The following is a 20352-nucleotide window of genomic DNA, read 5'->3' on the forward strand; positions in this document are numbered from 1 at the left end:
GCTTGCTTCTACTGTTCTATTAAATTTAGACAAAATATTATACTAGACTGTATTTTCTGTACTTTGGTTAAGCTAAATATAAGCAAAAAAGTTGGAAGAAAACGTTCGCATAATGAACAGGAATTTTTATAATACATATTTAGGTCCTCCTATATTTAGTGTTACGAAATGTGAACTGTACCTCTAGCATGAACAACTTTCGTCTTCGAATCGTTTGCGTATTCGACAAAATTCGATAATCAACCTTCGAATTAAACGATAAACGTGACAATTTTGATTCTCAAAATAAGTTTCGTACAACCATTTCTCATACTAAGTTCACTTTACGATGAGTTCACAAGGGCGCTGTTGTAGTTTACGTACTAAATCTTTTGATGGCGATTCGAAAACGCAAACGATTCGAAGTCGAAAGTTTTTCGTGCTAGTCGTACTGATTGTGGCACTTCGAAGTTAAACATTGTTGCCCGTATTCACATTCATACCCGCAGAAAACATGCTCAATGCATTGTATTCGCATTTTGATCATAAATATTAGTCAAATACGAGTATTTTTAGACTCACTGTTTCATTGATTCTTTGACCTATTTACATAATTATGTGTAGAAGCAAACTAATACAAATTGAGGCAGCTCAATTTTGTATTCCGAAAGAAATCTTTATCTTCATTCTCAGCATAAAAATGACTTCACTCGACTGTTAATTAACATTTGTTGCCAGGCAATATAACGCCGGGATTACCCAAGCCGCAGCCGCCGCCGTTTTACACGAGCGTGGGAAACATGACGTATACGGCGGGGGAAATGATTTCCCACCTCGGCTCCGGGCTGTTGGTCGTCCCCATCGTCGGCATCATATCTAACGTGGCCATTGCTAAAGCTTTTGGTGAGTTTGTTTTGTTAATATTCTTGTAATGACGCTGCAATACCTACCATTTTTTAGTCAATGAAAACATATTGTCAAACCTATCTATATGGCGGCGGGGTAAATAATTTCCCACCTCGGCCCCGCACTTTCCGCTCGTCGCCATCATCCCTGAAGTAGCTCAGGCTTTAAAGGAATCAATATAAAAAAGAAAAATATTCTAACACTGATTTGTTGTCGTCTATTTAAGTCTTGATTTTCTGAAACACAGTCACGATCCAATCACAAATAATGACCACATTAAGATATAAAAAAAACAGGCGTAGTGTACCTACAAAATATAATGGGAAGATTATTGTTATAAACGTCCGCAAGCCGAAAGGTTTGCAGACATCGTCATTAGTGTCCGAATGCTTTTAAGACCTAGACGCGAGTTAAATGAGGTATATCAAATGAATGGATACTGCTGAAAGATCCTTAAATGGGGCTTGGCTGATTTATGAAAAAATATTGTGGTCTAAATATGGTCCATTGTTAAAAAATTCTTATTTGATAAATTCAGTCACGGGGTAGAATATAGGTAGGTATTTAGCTTATTTTGGTTTTACGTTGTACTATGAAAAGGCGCCTGATGTAGGCCGGCTATCAACTGGTCAATTATATGGTAATCATTGTGGAAAACCTTGGGGGAGGCCTTTGTCCAGCAGTGGACGTCATTTGGCTGAAACAACAACAACAACAACATTGGGGGAGGTCTATTGTCAGCAGTGAACGTCCTGTGGCTCAAATGATGATGATGATGGCTATGAAAATATCTATGTAAATAACTTGGGCCAAAAATTTTCAGTAAAAATATTCCATTAGGCTTTTTTTCATTTTAGTCTGTAACGTATTCTAGTCTTATCGAATTATGTACCTACATCAGACAAGTTTCTTTGAAATACTTATTACTTAATGTATTAAAGTAAGTACATTCAGTGCTTATTTATTACCTCGTTCTTACGATTCTCACAAGTCACGTATATTATAATCAAGGAGTACATAACCCTCAACTGAATATGCCCTCTGCTAAAAGTATATTGTATGTACGTACATACATTTAGGTGTATTGTTTTAAGTCTAATGGAAAATTTATTTGATGCTCAATATAAAGTGTCCTCAAACTAAGCAATGCTTGTATTTATGTACGAATATTGTGAATATTATAAGCATACACAAACGTCCATGAGCTTCAAAAATTCCTCTTCCCACTAATAATTGGTCCCCAATAGGACTCGAATTCACGACCGTGGCTCGCTTTGTAGTAATATAAGGTCGCCAGACCTATGAAAACAAGGAAATACATAAGGCTAAGCAACGCTAATAAAAAAGAAAAATATGTGACATGCGTTAAAAACCGGCCAGCGCGTGTCTGGGTTTTACTAGGTACTTATTTGCGAAACGTAATTATCGATTAGGTGATTATTTACAAAATACGCAACGCAGAGACGGCTATGTTCAAAAGTTTTAAGGCGCTATTGGCACAAGTCACTAACACCTTTTGTTTTAAGGTTTTGTTTGTGTTAAAAAGTCACTGTACGATCAAAATATGAGTTCCTATTAACAATTCTTTCTGCTGAAGTATTTTAGCACATTCAAATAATATTGTGATTAATTTAATAAATAATAAATTATTCAGAAATTTGAGCCGAATTTTTGTATGCCCGTAATCATCATCATCGTCATAGGCCATAGGACGTCCACTGCTGAACAAGGCCTTCCCCAATGATTTCCATGTTGACCGGTTGGTAGCGACTTGCGTCCAGCGCCTTTATAATGTCATCGGTCCACCTCGTGGGTGGACGTCCCACGCTGTGTTTTCCGAATGCCCGTCCACAATAAATATTCATTTTTACAGAATCATTAAACAAACCTATTTTTCAGCTCGCGGAAAAACTTTGGATGCGACTCAAGAGATCATAGCACTTGGCGTGTGCAACGTGTTCGGGTCTTTCTTCCGCTCGTTCCCGACCAACGGCTCTTTTACACGAAGCGCCGTGAGCGACGCGTCCGGCGTAAGAACGCCTGCTGCGGGATTCTACACCGGTACGTAATAATACAGCTACATGAATGCATCCATATCCAAGGTGTAGATAGATTTTTACCCTAAAAGACTCGTTATTGCACGAAGGGACAGTAAGTATCCAGTAGCCTGCAGTTTGACGCTAAGATTGCACCCTCAAGAGATAGCGCTTGGCATTTGCAACGATCTTCCGTTCGTTACCGAGCAACGGCTCCTTTACACGCAGCGCAGTGAGCAATGCGTCCGGCGTAAGAACGCCTGATGCGGGATTCCACACCGGTAAGTAAAGATTAGCAGTAGCGCACAACATAAGACAAGGCAAAAAGGCTTGCTGACTCAACTGCTGACGCCTGCAGCGCTTTTACACTAAGATTTGTCCCCCAAAATCGTAGCACTTGGCGTCTGCAATGAACACGATGGTCTTTCTTCCGCTCGTTCCCGATCAACGCCTCATACACTTTTTATTGTACGTTTTCGTAGCAGAAGTTACATTACGATTAGAATTACAATTCGTTCCTTAGTATCCGAGTATAGCCTGAAATTTTCTGGGCTTTCCCCACAAACATCTTATGTACTTTACGCCCATCCGGCGCGCGGGAAGGATACAAAATGCAGTACAATAATTTTGTGGTTGAAGTCTTTAAAGCTCTCTTCCATCCTTTTCATATGCTCGCCTAGTCGCAAAAATAGTCATGAAAATAGAATAACAAGAAGATCGTGAAAATTTTAGTAGTAACAAACTTACACTTTGATAATAATTAATTAACATCGTAGACGTTAAAAGGGAGACGTTATTATCTTTACGTCAAGATCGCTACCACCTCCTTAAAATATTTTTACGACGCTTTTGTTCTGAATAACTCTGTAACAATTTGTTACCATTCGCCATTATGTTCCGACAATTGTCGGGATGAAGGCTTGGCCAACTTTGTCAACGTTAAGGGCCTGTTTCTCGTTTGATGATGTCTCGAGCAATTACCAAAGCAATTTTAACAGCCGAATCAAAGGCGATGGTTAAATCCAACAAACTTTGACACTCTGAGTTCGTCAATTTATCTTCTGATTAAGTTACTTACGTTTCCAAAGATTGTGGGCTTTACGCTCGGTACATTGTTAAGGGTTGCTCAAGCTTAATATTGAAAGTATAATTTATTGTATAAATAAGTATTTGAAGTGGCGAAACGTAGTTAAAGGTCTGAAGGATAATCCTATTACGCTGTAAACGGTTTAGCTTTTAATCTGCGTCTTGAACGTCTTATCCTTTGTTTTAAGATGTAATATAATTTAATTGAATTTAAGTTGATGTTTAGTGGGTAACAAATGAAGGAGGTGAGTTTTATCGCTTCGAGAATGACTTGGTAAAAGTTCGAGAAGAAAAATCTTTGAGTCGAATGGAGTCTGCGACTGTAACCCAGGACTTTTAAAAGGTTTTCGTTGGCTCGGCATTAGAGTTGGTTACTAGGATCACGTTACATTTTTATAAGCTCTAATGTTAGAAGCATTCTTGTTTTGAAACTTTCAAAGAACATAACAGTAACTTTTAATGAAAAATAAATTATGCCGTATCTTCACACAATGCATTGTGGCACGGCGCCATGCAGTATTGTTATTATCTATGTAATGTGAGATGTTTTTCTCGTGTATGACAGTTTAGAATGGATAGGTAGGTATGGGGATGGACGGATACTTTAGCTTTGTTTTAACTTTATAAAGTATAAAACTTAAAAAAGAAAAACAGATGTTTATGTGGAAATAAAAATTATCATGGACTATCAGGAATATTCATATTCCTTGTTCTAATAATTTTAATCTTGACTAACTAACCTATCCTCGTGACCTAAAAGCCTGAGCCTGTAAATAAAACCTAAGAGCTCTGTAAAAGTATAAAGAGTACCTAATGGTGATTTATGCGATGGTAACATTTTGTGTCTACGTTCACGCCGTTAGCCAGACTGGACTAATCACCTGTCGCCTGGCAAACGATCAGTAATATTTTAACCAGATAGCAACTTGAAGTTTATTAAAGTTTTTCCATTTTCAGTCACATGCACGCTCTACCTATTAATTCTGACATTTTTATCTACATAATATTGACGGTCGCTTAGTGTAGTGATTCGTTTTGTACTGGACTAGTATGCCAGAGGTCGAGGGTTCGATCGCCGCACAACTTCTGTGTGCATGAAAATCTGTATACATTAGTCTATTATATAATTAGCCAGATAGAGAAGACAGTACCCAGATAGTTTGGATCACACGGACTACCATAACTTTACAAAAAAGTGACATCATAAACCCGTATACCGGAACAAAATCCGGATTTGTTCTCCATGACAAATGCGGGTTGCACCATACATCATGTTCGCGGGCTTGAGCTCGCTTCATAAATCTAAAGTTCGCTCTCCACCGCATTCAAGTTTGAGGATTAGTTTTTAGTGCGCTTGGAAATTTAGATTGCTGTTGAGACTAATCGTCCTTATCAGGTCTTCTTCTTGAGTGTCACTCGCGCAGCCAATTTGCTCTTTATCAGGGAGAAATTAAGCACAACCTATAAAGAAATGCCATCATTCAGGAGTATTCTGCTACGCTCTGCAGCCGGTGGCTACAGGAACTGGTAATAACGTACAAAATCAGGATCAATCTAGATGAAATCAGGCCGCGCTCGCTAAGTAAACCTCAAGTTTTTAGTGCGCTTGGAAATTTAAAATGCACTAGCTGTTAGTGACTAACTGCCCTTATCAGGTCTTATTCTTTAGTGTTATCGCTGTCAATTAACTCTTTACTTAACAGGGAGAATTTAAGCAAAATCTATAAAGAAATGCGATCATTTGGGAGTGTTTTGCTCTGCTTCTGAAGTCGGAGGCTACAGGAACCGCTAATATCGTACGAAATCAGGATAAATCTAGAACAAATCGGGATGCAGTCCCGAAGACAAATGCAGGTCGCGCCATACATCATGTTCGTCGACTCGCGCTCGCTCCATAAATCTCAAGTTCGCTCTCGACCGCATTCAAGTTTTAGGATTAGTTTTTAGTTCGGGTGAATTTAAATTGCAGTTGTTGCGGGTCTTCAGTTACGGGTGGCAGTGCTTATCAAGCTAAGATGTGTTGATGGGCAAATTCTTTAATATTTTTAAGAGCAACACACACTATACCTAATATGGGAACCTAGTTAAACCAAACTTACTGTTAAAATAGGTAACGAGAACGAAGCTTGCGCCCTACCTGTGTTGTATGTAAAAGTAAAAGGTTTTCCGGAACGTTTTGTGACATTTAAATTTATAACGAGACAGCCATCGAAACGTACCTAACTCGGTTTGTTTTACACTGCGTTAAATGCTGCCCTAATTAACAGCTGCCAGCAGTAAACTATTTTTGTGCAATTTAGCACCTATTTACAAATCCCTACAATTTGTGCGTACATAGCTCAACAAAATAGGTGTAGGTGCGATACGTAGGTACCTAATAAGTACTAAATAGTACAGTTAATTGTAATTAAATCCATAAATTAACTTAGATGATAAAGTAAGGTCATTCCCACTGGAGTCTGAAATTATGATTAGTTGGTTTTTACTAGCCTCTGCTTGATTTATCCGTGAGCTTACGGGAATAAAGTCCTATGACTTTTACTATACTTACTGGACTATTCCCACCTCTCGTTCCCACCACTGCAACTCCTGTGTAGCCAGGATCTACAGCTTAACCGCCAATAAAAACCCAACCAGTGAAGGTCAAGTTTTCCATAGGTAAACAAATACATTAACAAACTTTTCATTACAGGTATCATAGTGTTGCTGACATTGGCGCTGCTGACGCCATATTTCTTCTTTATCCCGCGGGCTGCGCTTGCGGCTGTCATCGTATGCGCCGTGTTACACATGGTTGACTTGGCCATCATCAAGAAACTTTGGGCTACGAGCAGTGAGTACAATAACATAGTCCAATCTAAGTACCTACCTATCTAGATCTTGACCGCCAATAATACTAAGCCACGATTCGAGTATGTGTAGAGCAATGAGACGACCAATGTTTGCGCCTCAGACTAGCAGATCAGGTTCAGCTGGGATAGGTAGTACTCGTACTCAAGAATATTTTTTGATTTAAATTTAGAATATAACGTTTCTTTGCGAGATGAATCAGAAATTAGGAGATCCGTAAACGAACTAAAGTCGCTGACATAGCCCGACGGATTAGCAAGCTGAAGTGGCAATGGGCAGGGTACATAGCACGCAGAACTGACGGCCGATGGGGCAGAAAGGTTCTGGAATGGAGGCCGCGTACCGGAAAACGCAGCGTGTGACGACCGACGAAATCGTAAAGGTAGCAGGGAAGCGCTGGACGCAGGCCGCTACCAATCGATCAACATGGGAAGCATTGGGGGAGGCCTATGTTCAACAGAGGACGTCCTATGGCTGAAATGATGATGATGATGAATGAGACGACCAATTATTTATTCGTAAACACTGGGGTGCTTTTGTACGTTAAATTAAAACATTACACGTTTATAAACTGCTTAAAATTTGACAACATTGAGGTTGCATGTACGTTCCAGTTATATTAAAAGTTAGTTTCGATGTTATAATTAACTTTTATGCTCCTAACAGTTCCACGTTCTGAGCAGAGTTTTGATTTTTAAATACTTTAACTAGGTTTATTTTGGCGAAGCGTACTTTGTAAAACTCTTTGGGAGGCTTTTATATGCTGAAATGATGATGAATGATTTTGACTGACTGAAAAATATTCACTGTTTCTTCATCTTCAAGTATGTTTCACTCAACATTGTTATTTCCACTAGCCTGAAAAGAACTGAAGACATTCTAATGCTCCTTTTTAAAATGACCATAAATAATGTCGAATGTAGTTTTAAAGGTAGGAAGGAATTTGAGAATACCTTAAACCATTAAATATAAACCCGTTAATGCCTACCTAGACGCAGGATAATCAAAAGAGGTTAAAAAGGGACACATTCTATTAAGCACAAAAGGGACAGCGTACTCCATTTGAATCAACAGTCACAAACGGAATACCGTACTCGATGTTGGTTCTAAATCGGCTTCACATTCACTTACCCGCCCCTCATAATCCGCTAAAGATTACAACGGACGCATCCAGATAGGTGGAATTTCATCGCGACAACGACCGTGAATTATTCCCGAGATAATCCAAGGAAAGCCGTGTTAGTATATTCCTATTATGCGTGATTAGCCAGATTTGAAGTCGAATTAATGTTTGCGCTGGCCACGCTTTGTAATTTGAAGACAGATTCGTAGAGAGAGGCACTCGGTGTCGATAGTGATTCGTCAGCTGTAAATACATAAGTGTTGTATGGGTGACTGTACAATGTTCTTTGTAAAATGATGATATCCACGGAAATCCGTGTTAGTATATTCCTATTATGCGTGATTAGCCAGATTTTGAAGTCGAATTAATGTTTGCGCTGGCCACATTTCGTAATTTGACGGCATAGAGACGCCAGCTGGTGATTTGTCACCTGTAAATATTGTGTAGGCGCCTATGAAAAATAAGCATTCTTCTCATAATGTAGCTCAAAAATAGGTATAAGACACTTATTCACATCACGATAAATGTTTCAGTCAGAAGCTTACTCAAATTAATAGATACATAATCGATATGTTTGCTAGAAAATTGCTAGGTTCTATATCCCCGGAATACTAAAGTTGTTAGCTACATAAACTATTTTATATTTAGTTAGGTCACAAGTTCTAAGTAATATTCCATTTTGATTATTTTCTACATTCAAGCAACCGTTATCACTAATACAGAGCATCCTCTATATCAATTTTACCATTTCAAATTCGAGAATAAGGTAAGTAATAACTACTCAGTGCGATTGTCTGTGCTCACATTATAATTACTAGACCACTAATCTCTACCGCCACCAGACTGGAGCGGCGGAAATCTCCCCCATTATCCCAGGAGCTCCTAATCTCCAGTCAGCAACATACCTATCTGCTATCCAAATGAGATTGATATCAATGATATATTGTTGTGGCATTCCCCCATTATGCGTGGAAACTGATATTAGCGAGGTTTTGACTTCAATAGCTTGATTTACGATTGTAACAACGCAAATACATTTGCGACCTGAAATAACTCAATCTGTTTATGCGTGACGAAAATCGTGCTTAATAAGTAGGTCACTTGAAATATGACTAGAGCTTTTCTTTTAACGGAAGGAGTGATATTTTTAATATAGAGTTCGCTAAAAATAAATATAAGGGAAATAAATTGCATCAAAACAAAGACTATTAATAGCCAATTTCAAATAATATGCTATGTGAAACAATTTTGTATTGTAGTAGATATTATCCCGTCTTTTGCACCGTCATACATGTAGTACCTACACGTCATAGTATCCAATTTCATGTACCTTAATGAAATTTGGTATCACCGTATAATTTAATGTCTCCAACCGCAAGTATTTATCATATTTCATCTATGATCGCTTTTATTGCTTTCATACATTATTTCTAAAGTATGATGGTCACATAATATTCGCGCTCGAGGCAAATCTGAATAATCCTAGGAATCCGCGCTAAGCTCCGAACGTTGTACGTGTTATAGCTTCGCCCAAATATTCCAAATGGATGGATATCATTGCCACTTACCTATATTATTCGGTTGTGGCTCCATTTGAGGTTGAACTCACTTTTCGCATGTGTTTTGACTAGATATTGACGCATCATTTAACTTGGTACGTGCTTAACTTGTGTAGTAGGTAATCTACAGTGTTATTATAGCCTGTATCTGTTCTAGATATGATTACTGAAATAAACATATAACCATTTTCTTTTTCTTCCCTATAACAGTTTAAAAATCTGGGTACAGACTGCCAAGCTACAGAGTAGCGGGTGTTTTTTTGCACCAAAAATGTATGGTCGGATGATATAATCATCAATGGCATTGACGGTGCGGTATAAAACAAAACGAAGTGCTCTGGATAATCACTCCCGCCGCGTATAATTGCGCAACATCATATATCACTGATATCAATCCCATTTGGGTAGTAAGCGATAGCGCACGTCCCGGGCTGAATCCTAGTGGATTAATTTAGAATCGCCCCGGTGATGTTCTGAACGTATGAAAATATTTCCAGGCGATTGTTAAAACGGATGGTGTCGTTTGCACGCAGGTTACTTCATTGTTAGGTTTGTGGTTGGGTCTTTATTTGAGAATAAGGACGGGGTGATAAGAGCATAAATACGTATGTGGTATCACCCGAAAACCGTACTTATTAGAAGGTGAATACTTGAAACTTTTCGATTGAAGTCCGAGTCTAATAAAAGCCAACGAAAGTATGTTAAGTATTTTACGACAATGTTCATCTACAAAAAATAAAATGGAAACTTAAAGGAAAGAAAAATAAAATATTTTCCGAATTTTCCGATATAGGTCGGAAAATCCGTCAGTGAATAATAATAATATTCTAATATAGTTTCTACGAGTATATTGATCAAAAGTATGAAACGGTACAATATGCATTCGATAAAATAGTTCGACATACCTACATAATGCTCACGAATATCCCGCACAATAATAGGTACGTGGTTCATAATTAGTAATTAATTAACTCGCTCCAGGAACAAATTTTGAAAGGCCGAATTTTCAAATCAAATTATCCTAATGTTTTGGTTATTTTCATATCATAATACGAGTACACAATTAGCATTGCGAATATTGGGGTAGCTAGGAAATTAACATTGTACATTTGCATATAACTTATAAGTAATTTTATAAGCGAATTGCTGAGCTGAAATAGAAAGTTTACTGGTTATGATTGTTACAGTCGACAAACCAAGACAGGATTAGGACAGTAATTGAAGAAAACTGAATTTAAAGGCATTGCGTAGTTGGAAAGATATAACAGACGTACCTACTTAGGCTAAGTTGCACCACCTAACGTTGACCGTAACTTTAAAGATAACCGGTGTTTTTTGTATGAAGTTAAAATTTTTGACGTTTGTTAAAGTAAGATGGTGCAACTCAGTCTAAGTCTTACGAGTCTATGACTATGATGTTGAGAAAAGAGGAGTTGTTTTTTTTTTTATACTTGTGTATCAAAAAGATACTCAGTAGACATTATGTGTTCCTGGCTAGAAAACCCACTCAGGATAGTTTAAAAATATGGAAATGCACCGCAACTTTTAATCACCCAAGGAACAGAGGTGTACGTTCGGTCCCATCGTAAAGCAAGCATTTATTATGCAAGAGAGAGGAGTATTGTATAAATGCCACGTTGCATAAAGGATAAATAGAGGTAGTATTTGTGTCTGCATTGCGCACTCATAGTGGAAACTCTTTTGCATAATACATCAGACGGCATCTGATGTATTTGTTTTTGTCGACCTATTTTTTGGTCCTGCGGGGCTTATACCTTCTTCAAGGAACCAGGGATGCGGTCTGTATCTAACTTCTAAATCGTGGCGATCCGTTTGACTCCGAATTCCCTAGGTGCGACCCTTCATATAGGTTTCATACTCAATCCGTGGACTTGTTTATGGTGGCATGGTAATTGACTATATTTTGCACTTCTTTGGGTAGTCGGACTGAAAAACTTTATTGATTTTTTCAATGGATGCAAAAGTGATGGAAATAAACGGGTGCCTCAAACAATAATTTACCTACACTTCAATTTGCTATCATAATATCTGCTGCTCGCTGCACTGTGTGAAGAGTTTAATAATTAATTTTAAGTGTGACTCATATAAAAGCGATATGAGAATAGACACTTTCATTCAATAACCATAAAGTATATTGGCAAACTTTATTAATAATTTTGATTTTTATCTTCCCAAAAATAGTTAATAAAACTTGTTCTTTGCAGGATTGGACCTGATCCCGTTATTCGGCACATTCGTTTGCTGCTTAGCGCTGGGAATCGAAGTGGGTCTCATCTGTGGTGTACTCGTAGACGTTCTCCTACTATTGTATTACCACTCGCGACCACCTCTGGACGTGAAATTTGTCGATGTGAGTATTTTTTGTATAAAATATAAATTAAAAAGACACGAACATATCATCAATTTAATTGGACAATAAATAAGTCTTCAGCTTTCTGCACGGGAATCGGAACATAATTAGGACACCGTGAAATAATATTAACATACCGTAAACCTGGTAAAATTTAATTAAAGCGAAAATTTCACGAATCGAAATCATTACCGGTTTAACATGGCTCTCCGAAATAAATTGCCTTCATTTGGCTTGCTAGACCATGTAATGAGTAAGAAGCGGGTTACAATCAAGCGCCCGCTGCCAAAGCACTATCAAATGTAAATTTATTTGTATTATTGAATGGGCGACAGACGGCGGTACTTGGCAGCGTGAGGGCAACCGTGTAAAGCGGTTCTAGTTCGGAATTACACGACCCATATCTAGGGGTATTTTATACCATGGACCAGTAATCGGCTTCATTTTGCATTTCCCTATTTTGGTAAAACAATATTTGCATTTAGTTTGGCTCGGTCTCGGTGGACATTTTATTTTGTTAATAAAATATGAGACTTGTATGCTGTGAAACTCGATACAGCAAACACGTTGTTATGTGAATTTATCGCATTACATGTTCAACTTCACAGTGGGAGATGTTAACAGGTGTAGAGTTTTGTTTATAAATGAAAAAAATTGCATAATGATAATGTTCATTAGAAATAGAACATGTAGTTAGGTACTTATGTCTACATTGTAGCTCCTACTTCGAAACGACACTCAAAAGCTCGTTTCTTCTCATTAGTTGAATTCAAATTATTTTGACAAATCACGGAACAGAATCACGCTTGATTGAGGCTGAGTTGCACCACCTAACTTTAACGGTAACTATAACTTTAACCAGCGTTTTTTGTATGGAGTTTGACAGATTTTTGACGTTTGTCAATGTTAAAGTAAGATAGCGCAACCTAGCCTGAGTGGCGCGTCGTTTCGTAACGGGGCTAAATGACACCGACTACGAATATGCTACGAGTGCTACAAATTTTTTCGTAGAAAGTTTTACAGACTAGCATGCTTTTGGTATCTGTAATGTATAAATGGTACTTAAATACATGTTTCTTTCACTAGGACGGTGACCTACCACCCCACTACGCGATTCACCCAGTAGGGGGTCTCCACTTCGCGGGTGCCGAAAACGTTAGATCGAAGCTCGCCGCACTAAGGAACCCCAACAACAAAATCAACAAGCCGTTAGAAACCCTAACAGTTGTGCCTACTAATGACCTAGGGATTAACCCTAGGTTCCCAGAGAATGGCAACAACGGTGTCGTGGTCAGATGTAGTACGAAGGCTTCTAATGTGTTGGTGGTATACTGCGATGCTTTGTACAGAATGGATTATACGTTCTTACAGGTAAGTTTTGTTTTATTTTATAATACAGTAAATCTTTGTGGCTATTTTATGCATAATTTGTGTCAAAAATCTTGCATATCAATAGTACTTTCTCGTAAAATTATGTCATTTATGTCCATTTTAAAGAATTTTAGCAAAAAGCAGCGCAACCTTTAAATCAAACTTCTATTAATATTTATTAATTTTGCAAAGTTATTTACTGGATAGTAATTAAACTGGAGAAAAAAGTAATTACTCTTAAATGTGAACGACCTTTTCTATTAAATAAATTATTAAACCATCAAATCGAAAACATAGTTACTTTGTGTACGTGTACTGTACACACAATTCGCGAATCTCCAACTCGTTACGCCGCTGAGAACTATCAGCCTTTTAAAATCTACTAGTAGGTATTAATATTAGTTCAAATAACTTTCCGAATCAGTGACCTGTAGAGCACCTTTGACTCAGGTCATACCGACCGCGACTCTAACAAACTATAGACATTCATTTTAACAATATTGAAAATATGAGGCGTATTAGCTTCATTTAATATTCCGGCCGCAAGCCGCAACGTCAAATCACATGCAATGTTGACGCGCCGACCGCAGCGTAGTTTAAATATCTACAAGTATACCAGCGAGCAAATAAGGGTTACAAAACACGCACGATTATTAAATGTTTGTGTGCTCACGAAGTTTGGCTTGGCAGAACAAAATATGAAGGGATTTAATATGAAAACCTATTAAATAAATTCATATTGTTTTTTTTCTTCTCGTAAAATTATAGGGCTATAACTGAATATGTATCTACAAAAGCTTTGAAAAGAAACTGATTTGCGATAATATCTTTTTACATGTTTCATTACTCATAATAAAACTTAGTATTTTAATTAAAAAGTTCACTTTTAATGTTGCTAAAATATGTAAGATTTTTATTAATTTCCCCTCACCCAATTCAACTCCTAAGATTCTGTCACAAAAACATTATTACTGCTTTTCAACTTAAAAGGAACTGTGAAGATAGTAAAAGAGCTTCGAAACTAACTAAAAATGAACACGTTTTACCCTAATTACTTGCTTCACTGGCGTCCCAAAATACAAAAAGAAACTTCAAAGATAGTAAGAGGGAGTTTTTTAAAAGGTTTTCCCGCGTTTCGCAATTACATTTCTAACAATTTTAACACCATTAAGAGTTCCCTTTCACCTTTAACGGCAGGTTTCTTCTGACGTTTGGTTTATCTCGTTGAAGTGCTCGATACACACCGTTATTTACTTAGTAATGCTTATCAACTAATTACTACATTCATCAAAGCTCTAACGTGATGAATTTTTAGCTTAACACACTTAAGAATAAGTAGTATCGTATCGGGAAGTAATTCTTAACTTGTACTGTCCACCAAAGTGTTAAGAAGTAAATCCTTTATTTGTAACACTTAAGACGGTCACAAATGCTCATTTCAATTATATTAACATTTCAGTAAGTATTTTAAATCGCTTTTTGCCTAAGCTTTTTGCCCTAGTAGCAGTATTGTATGTCAAGTATGAAATTGTTGGGATGAAATGTAACAACAAACTTTGCCACCACTATCTGTCGTTTAAAATAAATAAAACTGTAGGTACCTTACACTAAACTGGCACGTTCAGTCGCCCTTACAGCGCAGCGAGCGTCACAATTATGAAAATTTTTGGCGTAAAACCGCGACCGGCAAACATGGCTCTGTTATTTTACGTCCCAGCCGAATGTGTTTTCGTTCCATTTGGCTTCCGAAGTCGGGCTCGTCCCGAATCCTTTAAAGCATAATTAATTGACTTGAAAAAGGATTCTTTTCGACCCGCCTTCTGCGTACCCGATGTAATCGTTATTTGCCGTATGTCGAGATCCTTTTCAGTTTAAGCTTTTGAGCGGTGGGAATGTACATTATTTATTTGGGAACTTCGATGATTGGTCATACATGTAATTAAGCGTTTTTCCTGCTACAAAAGACTTTTAATTGTCTTCATCTACATTTTTATTGCCCACAAAGAGGAATTACTTCTTTCTCCAAAACATGTTTATTTTTGAATGTACATTGTGCACTCTATTCTATTTCTAGTGGTGTTAATTTTGGCTTAGAAAGGTTTTGTACTTAATTAATTTCAGTCAAGCTTAGGTTTTTGTGTCTGATGATAAACTAAAGATAGCCAACGAATCGATAATAATGATCGGAATAGGAAAACGACTTAGGTTTTATTTCTGTAAGGTGTGTTTTAAAGTATACCTACTATAGTACCTTCTGCAAAATACTATGATGTAGAAGTCTTTCACCCAGGCCCTTGAAGTTTAGTTCACAAAAGCCTCTACGTCACTTGACAACGGCTGTTGGGCTGTAAATATTATCATGATTATTAAAATATTCTTTCTATTTCGCAGAGTATAAAAATGCTAGTATCGGAATGGTCACGGAACGGTCGCGTGGTGTGGTGCAACGCCAAGCCTCTCGTCAAGACGCAACTTGACAGCGTGCTTCAAGAGGTGGTCTACTGTAACAGCGAAGACCTGAAGAGGTTCCTTAGTGGTGAGTAAACTTTGAACTTTATTTCAGCGTCTGCAGAGGCGACTATAGCTCATTGGTATCTACAGGGTGGAAACGATAAGTGATCTCACTTGATTATTTCTAAACCATACAAGATATCGAAAAACTGATTACTGATCCTGAAAGTGCTTCACGAGCTCTTTCAAACGGTATCAATATTAGGTTACAGAATAAACTGGATTTTTTCGAAAATTCAATGTTTCCAGTCCTGGCACAAGCAATATAAGCTTGCTTCAAGGTCTTAACGGCAATAAAATAGTAAATTGCATGTCATGTCATAAATAATTACAGATATGTTACAAAGAGAAAACTTGAGATACCTTTTACACTAATCTCTAGTGGGCACCGTCTACATTTGAAGACTTCAAAACTAGTTGTCTGTTAGGAAGTAGGTCACCACATTTGTTTGGTTAGGACAGGCTTAAATCAACCTGAGCTTTCGATAAGAAAACACTGAGCTTTAGGCTCCTAAGCCATCAAATCTGATCGAGTTGTGACATAAGCTTCTTATAATTAGGCACCTATCCTTGTTTTACAATTTAAGGAAAATCTATAATCACAAGAGAAAATGAAGCTAATTTAAAAGTACTAGGTAGGTACTTTTTAAAATTCAAGCCTATTCGTTAATACACTGTAAAAATGTTTCTATATCGCCGAAATTAGTTCTTTTTTATTAATAGTAATCATGTCTCTAGGTCGCATAGTTTGCGAGAATGAAGTAAAAATATGAAAAATAGGAACTTCAAAATTATCTCTCCCCGCCGGCTCAAGGGCTAAGGGCGGCGACTTTTGATATGTTCACCTCCTAACTAGTCTAAATAAAGTCACGAAGTCAGATATTGTGTTCCACGCATTTCCCTCCATAATACTTTATTGACTGGACTAAATAGACAGATCTCCCTACCCATATCAAATCCCCTGACTAACGGGATAGCTGCCAGCCCCAAAGGGACTGAAGTGACGATACAAGGCACGAAACTAAGTTACTAATCAGTCTGTGCTGTCGTCGAAGCGATCGGAGGAATAGGCTTCTCTTACACGCACTAATTATTTACGGCGTTGTTTTATGGACAATTTATATTTTTTCAATGAAAAATCTCAAAACTAGGCATGAAGTCTTTATTACTGCGCATTTTCAGTCTGAAAATGCCATCTTCATTTTTTAAAGAAAGAAAGAAAGAAACATTTTTATTTGGTAGGTACTAAAGATAAAACAATAAGTACAAATCAGCATAACATTTTCAGTCTGAAAATGCCCAGTCAATTAGACAAGGCCTCTTCAGACTGAAATAGAGGCATTTGCCTATGGCAGCTTATAAAGTTTGACATTGTGCGTCGTTAAAAGCTAATGTTTTTTTAACGGGATAAATGTTAACCTGTTTGCGGCTGCCTGCTAAACTCGCCCGTAAAACCCGCGGTCGAACCGCGGTGTGAACGCTAGGAGGTCCACCCCTACGTAGGTACACTTACAATAAGTTACAATTTATCGAGTAGGCTTGCTTAAAAGTTTACGTTTATACTCGTAAATAAAACGCTTATGGTATTTAATACTAAGTATTTTTTAGCTTCAGAAGCAGCTATTCATTATAACGCAATTACCAAATGTGATGGAATGATCTTAAACGTCTGAAAAAGATTTCTTTCTTTGCTCTCAATTTCATTTCAAGTACCTAACATGCGAAAAATATCACTTAGTTATTAGGTATTCCAACGAGATTAGAAATATGAGAATCGATCAGATCCCTGTCAAAAGTATTTCTATTTTGTTGCTATTGGTTATTTTTTTGAAAAGTGTTTTTTAAAAAGTAATTAATGAACATTTATAGTGTTCAAACTTCAGAGTAGGCCACCCCACACGCTCGACTAACTAACGCTTGTGTGATAAGCCCGCCCGGTGATATTTTCACCTCATTGCCGCGTGCTAGGTGCGACTGGCACAGTTTCAAACTACGTTTCAAAGCCAAATGTGTTCAGCTCACTCAGGTATTTCAATTAGTGCTCCGTTTTAATCGCCAATGCATGAATTTAATCTGAAATTAAATGTTTGTTCATAGCAAATCTGTGGCGCGGTGAATGATACGGCCGATATTGAATTGGCCGTTTCGATTCATTAGTTTTGCGTTAAAGTGTTTAGCGTTATTGAGTGCTCAATGATGCCGGTTATAACACTCAAAAAGCCTTTATAACCTTTATACAATAGGTTCATCTAAATATAGCGTAAAAGAGCTGTTTTCTTGTTTTAATTTTAGGAATATTTTACCTTACCCTTTGTCCTTTACACCTTCCCAAATAATTACTCAATTACATTTAAATGGGAAATCTGTGAAATATAATAATAAAGCTTATACAGATAGGTACACAATGAGTAAACCTGCTCACGGGTATAAATTAAACAGTGAAGTCTAAATTAAACCTCTTTTAGAACAAAACGGCTCTAACAATATTGTGAACAATAACAGGAACGGTAGTAAAGTATTCTGTGCTGATAAATTATTTCGTTCCAACCCCGCCGCGTAATAGCCAATGAGTGTAATTTGTTTGCGAACAAATTATACCGATTGCGGATATTTCGTTTCAATTATGCCATTGTTCTAGTATCTGTGGTTGGTGGACGAAGCGCCAACTATGTAAGTATACTGGGCGAATATTTCCAGAGCGCCTGATTGGCCAAAGAATCTGCAAAAATATAATGCTTGGAAGACAATAATTATGTAGGTACTAAGAAAATTGTATAATCTGTCAAATAGGCCGGATAATTAGTTAATTACTTCACCTTGGTGGTTATTGGGCTGTGTGCTATTGTACCAAATAAATTTCGAAATTTTGAAAACTCTTCAAAGGCTTCTAAAGATCCAATTATAGAAATTGGATAATGACGAGAAAAGTGTTAAGTATAGGCAGGCACTAGTGGACCAACTTTCTGGTGAAGGTTGCAGGGGGCTTGTGAAATACTTGGGGAAGGCCTGACGAAAAAAGGCCCGTTTGTTGGTTGAAACGCAGAAGAAGAAAAAGGTAATTAGGTAGCATAAAATGCTAATTTGACGGAAGTAAGTAGGTTTACGTATTTATTTTCGACATACAAAAGCATTTTCGCAAATTAGCTATCTAATAATATTCACTGTGTATTGGATGAAGCCGAAATCTCGTAATTGAAAACGATAAACGTTTACGCTCATGGGATTTCTTATACCGATACAAAAAGGCTCAGGGAAAATGACGCACGAAACAATTTTCGTGTTAAAATTTTGGATGGCGCAATATTTATTCTTTTTATGTTGCGTCCGCGTTCATCTGAGATTTTCTTTTCAACTGTTGAGAAGATATTGGTTATTATATTAGAGTAGGTCAATTTATTTTTATTATTTAGATTAAATATATTAAACTAGCCGACAATAGCCCAATTCGAGAATGGTTAGTGTAGAAAACTTCACTATTTGAACCTATTCCTAACACAAGTCTTACAAACGTTGCTTGTCAGTAATAGGTAATTGTTATAAAAACTTGACTTCAGTTATGTAAGATAATGGGCCATAAAAATAATCACATACACGTGATAATTCAATGTGAATATACCTTGATTCCAGTTTCGGCTCAGCTAGACAGAGACATGACGTGAGATTTGACGTTATCATTCCAGATATTCCTCGCCCGCCACCTCCTCCGAATTGCTCACTTACAGGAAGTTGTGTCGCCGTTGCGGGAAAATGCGTGACCGCACATTGTCCCTTTATGACGTGACGATACAATTATTGTATTTATACTTTAATATCGCCGTAAGTCATAAAAAGCAGGAGAAATATTTTGCATTCAGAATTTTCTTCAAAAATTTGGCATGGTGATTGCTGTCATCAAAGAAAATACTTAAATAATATTTTTAAGTTACGTTCAGGCGAGGCATTTTAATATACACTCTGTGACGTCTTAAATTAATTATGTACGCGAAACAGGTGTATTTTTGGAGCAAAATTGTATACTTAGATATAATTATGTGCTGGCGACTGTACTACAATTATTTACATTGATTGTGTTTTAATAAGTTTTATTTGTATTATTTCAGGTGTAGCTCTGGCCGACGAGGCTGCAATCGGTGACACCCATTTATAGTTTAGCATGAATCTATATTGATTTTGCTAAATGTTTAAATTATAAGCATACATTACGTTGGTTCGTGCGTTTCTGAAGATATGTCGTCTACAGTACTGCTGGGCAAAGCCATCCCCCAAGGATTTTCATACAGACTGGTCCTGCGCTGCCCGCATCCAGGGTACTTCCCGCAACCTTCACCAGTGTGCCTACCATGAGTTTACGTTAGGTGAGCTCGCTAGCGAATACGTCAAAAAATTATATGAAGATTTTATTTCTTGAAAGTAGCCGCTAGGAGCGCTGCACAATATGTCATACATTTAAATGTCATTTTTTTACGCAGTCGCTAGCGAGCACACCTAACGTAAACTCATGGTAGGCACACAGATCGTCGCACATAGCTCGTAGAGCTGAAAAGTTCTCAAGTGGCGATT

The 20352-nt window shown here is 37.4% G+C and overlaps 1 protein-coding gene across 2 annotated transcripts in view; it reads left to right on the forward strand.

Annotated features, from left to right (window-relative positions):
• Positions 1-20117, forward strand: part of LOC114350625 (sodium-independent sulfate anion transporter) — a 54969-nt gene extending 34852 nt beyond the window's left edge. For both annotated transcript variants that reach the window (XM_028301490.1, XM_028301489.1), the window contains exons 6-12: positions 718-882; positions 2785-2946; positions 6700-6840; positions 11765-11910; positions 12997-13281; positions 15673-15817; positions 19893-20117. In XM_028301490.1, coding sequence (XP_028157291.1) covers positions 718-882; positions 2785-2946; positions 6700-6840; positions 11765-11910; positions 12997-13281; positions 15673-15817; positions 19893-19939 — 1091 coding nt within the window. In that variant the 3' untranslated portion in view covers positions 19940-20117. The remainder of the gene's footprint in view (positions 1-717; positions 883-2784; positions 2947-6699; positions 6841-11764; positions 11911-12996; positions 13282-15672; positions 15818-19892) is intronic.
• Positions 20118-20352: the final 235 nt, after the last annotated feature.

Source organism: Ostrinia furnacalis, unplaced genomic scaffold (assembly GCF_004193835.3).
Source record: "Ostrinia furnacalis isolate ACB-3 unplaced genomic scaffold, ASM419383v2 OfSCF0932, whole genome shotgun sequence".
In the NCBI taxonomy this organism is placed as follows: domain Eukaryota; kingdom Metazoa; phylum Arthropoda; class Insecta; order Lepidoptera; family Crambidae; genus Ostrinia; species Ostrinia furnacalis.